Source organism: Carassius carassius, chromosome 35, assembly GCF_963082965.1.
Source record: "Carassius carassius chromosome 35, fCarCar2.1, whole genome shotgun sequence".
Lineage (NCBI taxonomy): Eukaryota > Metazoa > Chordata > Actinopteri > Cypriniformes > Cyprinidae > Carassius > Carassius carassius.
In genome coordinates, this window is record NC_081789.1 from 16,749,141 (window position 1) to 16,754,903 (window position 5,763).

The 5,763-nt window shown below is 34.1% G+C and overlaps 1 protein-coding gene across 2 annotated transcripts in view; it reads right to left on the reverse strand.

Annotated features, from left to right (window-relative positions):
- Positions 1-1,322: 1,322 nt before the first annotated feature.
- vill (villin-like) overlaps positions 1,323-5,763 on the reverse strand; it is a 10,612-nt gene continuing 6,171 nt past the window's right edge. The window contains exons 12-19 of one of the 2 annotated variants that reach the window (XM_059524631.1): positions 5,418-5,576; positions 5,012-5,197; positions 4,035-4,180; positions 3,794-3,938; positions 3,312-3,500; positions 2,386-2,445; positions 1,990-2,226; positions 1,323-1,676 (exon numbers count right to left, since the gene is read on the reverse strand). In XM_059524631.1, coding sequence (XP_059380614.1) covers positions 1,563-1,676; positions 1,990-2,226; positions 2,386-2,445; positions 3,312-3,500; positions 3,794-3,938; positions 4,035-4,180; positions 5,012-5,197; positions 5,418-5,576 — 1,236 coding nt within the window. In that variant the 3' untranslated portion in view covers positions 1,323-1,562. The remainder of the gene's footprint in view (positions 1,677-1,989; positions 2,227-2,385; positions 2,446-3,311; positions 3,501-3,793; positions 3,939-4,034; positions 4,181-5,011; positions 5,198-5,417; positions 5,577-5,763) is intronic. The other variant, XM_059524632.1, reaches the window with a different exon arrangement.

Genomic DNA, 5,763 nt, shown 5'->3' on the forward strand with positions numbered 1-5,763 from the left:
TGTTTAAATAATATAAAATATATTTTATTTAAAGTTCATGTAAATGTTAAGATTTTACGAAATATTTGAAGATTTTTTTGACTACGCGTATTATTTTCTACTGCTGTCAAAACGATTAATTGCGAAAGTTAGTGTCTACAGTGTTCCCAATGTATTCACTGACACCCCTACTTAAGCTTATTCATTTCACTTTCGATTTAACAGGGTATTTACAGTTGCCAGAAATATAACTTTTGGGGGTTTTGTTGTTTAATAAACAAATAAGCAAGCCTAGCCCAGGTGACAAAAAGCAACGTAACGCATTACTTTCTATTAAGAGTCATTAAGTAACGCAATTAGTTATTTGTTTAGTAATATATACATTTACGTATGTGTATTTATATATACATATGAATATAAACAGTACACACTCATATTATATAAACACTAAAATTAAATTTAGATGTGATTAATTGCAATTAATCGATCTGACAGCACTAGTACTTTCAGAAAACACATTTCACCACGCTGAAGTTCATCTTAAGAATTCCATTGTCATTCCTGTCTAATTCAGGTTAGATTCGTAACCGGAGAATGTTTTACCTAACATTTTTCGATTTTAATATTAAAAGAAGGTATATTTAAAAATATACTACACTGATCCCTTTTTAAATTAACCGAGTAGTCGCAATTATATCAAGATTTAATCTTAACAATGTGTTGTGTGAGACGAGTTGAACTAGAGTAATATTATTTGATATTTGTTAGTTACAGTGACTAACGTTGGCTTATGCTCAGTTGTTCTTTATATGAACTCAGGATACATATGTTGGACAATGAACCGTTTACCCCATATTACCAATACTGTACATGCTATCCATTTTTTTCTGATAAACATGTTCAGCTATCAATATTAATCACATTATATAAGAATCTGAACTGTATGCGTGTGTTGAGTTATCTTGTCAGAGCATTAAAAGTGTTGCACTACAAATATGTATAATGTAAAAGAAAGGAAAAGTGATACATTTACAAACAGTAGCTGTGCTTTCTATTTTTAAGGTGTTTTTTGTATTCATTGCTGTTGGTATAAGGTATTTCTGCTTTGATCTGCTCCTGTTTTAAAAATCTTTCTATTTTTATGTTGTTCTTAACTTATCTAATGTGCCTTAAAGGAAAGCTGTTACGTTCTACTAAAGCAATATAAAGCCATAACAACATCCGTTTCTGATGTCCTGTTCTGACATCCTCCTAAACAGGAAAGAACTGGCTTTACTGACTCTAAAATGCTGTGACATTCAACTAGTGCATTCATTAAAACTGAATTAAACATCTCAGAAACATTTCTTGGCATACAATGTGTTTTTATTAGCCCTGAAAGTCATTTAGATATGTTTTACTGCATGCAACTGATAAAGTTATTTTATTGGGATAATTCTGATGTTCTGTGTAAGATATTTACAAAGCATTTCTATTAGGTCATGTTAGCTTTTGAGTCAAAACATTTTATAGGTGACCATCTTCTAGGCCAAAATACATATAAATATGAAGATCAGATTGTATCTCATTACATCAAAACCAACTTAAAACAGTCCTGCCTTTTTTTTAAGGTCATTCTGACGCCATTTAGGCAGCCGCTGAAAACTGTCTCGGGTGCATCCGAGGAGATTCTCAAATTCTGCAACAGTCAAATATTCCTGAAATAAAGATAATAACCTTAAAAATATATTTCAAGCTCTGTTTTTTTTAAGACCAATTCAATAGTATGGAAGGAAGCTTGTTTCTTCCAGAGGATTAAAAAAAAAGAAAACCATTGCAACTTTTATATTTATTCACACAATTCTGACTTCAATATAAACTCACAATTGAGAGAAAAAAGTCAGATATGTGAGATGAAAAGTAAAAAAAAAAATCTCAGAATTGTGAGGAAACCCTATAAATTAGCTACAATTTGAGTCACATTGAGCTTTTATATGGTTTATCTCATCACAGAAAGGTCTCGGTACCCACCTCTTGTTTTTCAGGGTTCACTCCTTGAGGCTGCTGATGTTGAGGAGTTTTACCAAGCTGCTCAGAATGAAGCATCCCAGAAGGCTTTGCTCTGCTGGGAGACTGGTCCACATGTGCATTGGAGATGGAGGAGGACATCCTCTGATTATGAGATTTTATATTTCCTGGCCCTCCAGGAGCGCTGTAGCTCCCGCCACCTCCTTCTGTCTTCTTATTCAGACTTGTGTTGTTGAGATTCTACAGGAAATGAGGTAGATAAACGTGTTTAGATTTGCACACAGGTGTGTAGATCATATCGACATCTAAATGTAATCAGATAATCAATTTGATGACATTAGATAATCAATGAAAATGAATCAGGACAAGCATTTAATCAGTATGGTTAAAGCTTTTTACCACAGTGATTTGCGAAATATCACCCAGCTTGCTTTTCATCTCCTCATATGAAAGGCCTCCCTAGAATATATAGTGAATATATATTGTAAATGAACATTAATTCATTATGTGGTGTGACGGTGGACATATAAAGTATTTGAAGTCAGTATGAAATGACTCTGGTAACCGGGTTTACTTTCATGATATTAAATATTTGAATTTTCAATGAGAAAAAAAGTAGGAGGGACCTGATTCTTTGCATCAGGGAAAAATGGGCGTGGTCTGAATATGAGAACCTGAATGTGAAATCGGTTTAGATGTGTTCAACCAATTATTATTGAAGCTTGTTTCCACCAGAGCAGAATTCTGATTCAGATCTCACATTTCTGACTTTGTATTTTGCAGTTCCAATTTTAAATCTCAGAACTGCAACACAAAAATCTAAATTATGAAATATAAATGTATAATTGTAAGAAGAAAAAAAAAATCTAATATGTAAGCGAAATTTTGTAATGACTTTTTTTTACCCCATGGAAGAAACTAGCTTCCATAAATTTATGTCAATATTTTAGAGAAAATGTGTATTATTATTATTATTATGTTTTTGAGAAGAAACTGGAAGAAATTTAAACTTAGAAATATTTAAACATATAGATAAATAATATTAATAATAAATAAATACATCACAATATAAATAATAAAATATTTAAACTTTTATAAATAAATAATAATAATTTAAACTTGTAAATAAAAATATTTTGGGGGAAAACACAATGAAGAATCATGCGAAATAAGATCTGGAAAATGTGTTAAGAAAGCAAAAATGGTAAATTTTTTATGTATTATCAGATGAGAATTAACAAATGATTATGTGGCCTGAACTTCTCAAGATCCCGTTAAGTTTGTTAGTGAATCTGCTGTGGATTACTGCCTCCTGCTGGACTCACACTCCACTTATGAGCATCCCAAGCATTAAACCAGCCAGTGAAGGTGGGTGGCTCATAGCCTTGTTTAACACTGGTGATGGGTGTCCCAGGGTCCCGTCCCGCTGGGTGGGTTTTAAGATAGTCCGCTGCACTGTTATATGACTCCTGTGTCTCGTACTGGTTGGCTGAGTTGCCAATCCAAAGGAAAATCTGAGGGATGAGGAAGAAGAGGGGTTTAGGAGACTGATATATAAGAGCTTTTTAATGCCACAAACCCCCTTTTGCAAAGGACCACTCCCACACTCTTTTTCTTTCTCTTTGTAATTGCTTTAGTCATCATGTTGAAAACCCCTGGGTTTGAGTAATTTAATACACAAAACAACTGGCAGAATTATTGTTTGACACTATTTCTCTCTGCATGTTTTGCATAAGCCAGAGTGACACCGGCATTTCACCACAGCCTCATGCAAAAGAAGCCGACAGCAGGACCTCACACTGCCCACCTCCTCCCAGGTGTCTAGAAGCATGACATCATCCTCGTCCAGGTCATCCTGAGTGAAGTCAGCCACTTCTGTCATAAGGAATCGGCCCGTCTGATTGGAGCATTCAAACAGACGAGGCTCGTGGAGTGCCACTTCTTTCTCCAGCCTGGTGACGATACAAAGGAAGTCAGTGGAAATGACTGACTGTACTCTAGATTGATTTGAAGTATGAGCTCATCTTTATCTGCTTTTATGGTTGTACCTCTTGTCACTGGCGTATGGAGCTTTCCCTCCCAAAGCCACCCAGAAGGCAGCTGGTTCCTGTCCTTCCATCACAATCTGCTTGTCCTGCTCAGAAAGCAAATCAGCTACGGCTTTTCCCATCTCCCTCTCGTCTCCACTGCAGCCCTGTGAGAAACCGAAACACACACAAATAGAAAGAGAGAGATGTAAAATATAACAAAGTCTATTTTTATGATTAATACATTTCTGGTCAAAAGTTTGGAATAATTAGTCTCTTATGCTCACTTGCTCAGTGATTTGGTGCTCAAGAAACATTTATTATTATAAATGTTGAAAACAGTTTTTCAATATGATGCATTACCATGTTTGCCATAAAAAAAGAAAAAGAAAGGGAAAAGAAATTAACATTTTTGATCAGAAATGACAGTAAAGATGTGTATAATACTAAGTAAAGATTTCTATTTCAAATAAATAATGTTCACTCATGAAAAATACATTGAAAAACATTTTTTGGCAAAGTAGCCAAAAGGATTTCCAACTAAGAACCGCTTTTAACAATTGAGCATCAATAATAATTAATAATTTAGCACCAAATAGCATATTAGAATGATCTCTGAAGGATCATGTTACACTGAAGACTGAAGTAATGACTGCCGAAAATTTTGCTTTATAAACAAATGAGATTCTTTTAAACTGTAATCATAGTTCATAATAATATCATTATAAATATTTACTGTCTTTTTGATCAAACAACTGCAGGCTTTATGACTATAAGACATTTCTTAAAAAAAAAAAAAATCGAAATTATTCAAAATTTTTGACCAGTAGTGAATATTTATTATAACACATTTTAACTTGTTTTAATGTTATACCTTTTAGTTTTAGTCAACTGATAATGTATATACATGTATGTATTTATTTCAATAATTTGATGATTCCTAGATTTAATTATTCTATTGAATTAATGAGTGTATATTTATATATACTTATACTTGCCTTGCCATACCACAGGAAGACAATCTGATGAGTTTTGAGCAGAAAGACGTCATTGGTGTTGAGAGAGGCGGCTCGGGCGGGCACCTCTGTTGCTTTGGTGTTCATCTCATGTGTCCCTCTGACCTGGAAGAGTCTGGCACCAGGATCAGGATCAGGGTTCACAACACCCGGTCTGCCGGTCCCACCCTAAGAAACAATCGACATTTAGTATTTAGTATTTATCAATACACACTTAAAGAAAAAGTAAACCCATATAATACTCCAAAAGTTGCAAGACATCATATTGATATATTCTATTACAGTGTACAGTAAGTACGTAAATAAATAAGGTGGTAAATAATTCAGATCATAAAAAAATATTTACAATTTAGAGCAATATGTTCCATAGGAATGAAGGCACAATCACCTCAAAAATGATGAGTCTGGCCTTAAAGATGGCCAGGAAGTGTCTGGGCTCTTTTCCCATGACCACTCTGACCTGCGTTGGGGCTCCATTGTATTTGTTATCCAAATTCACCGCTTGATAAGCACATGCCGTCACCTCATCCTGTGTAGCATGGCGACCCTGGAGAACAAATGCTTCATGTCATAGGATCTTCAATGTGTACATCCAGATTGTATTGTTGTGTATTTATAGCTTTTCTGCAATACATGTGAATATTTGTATATTCAATATGAATTGTTTATTTTGTACTGTAGCTATGTAATATATTTTATATACAGTGGCTCCACTTATGTCACACTTAAATGAA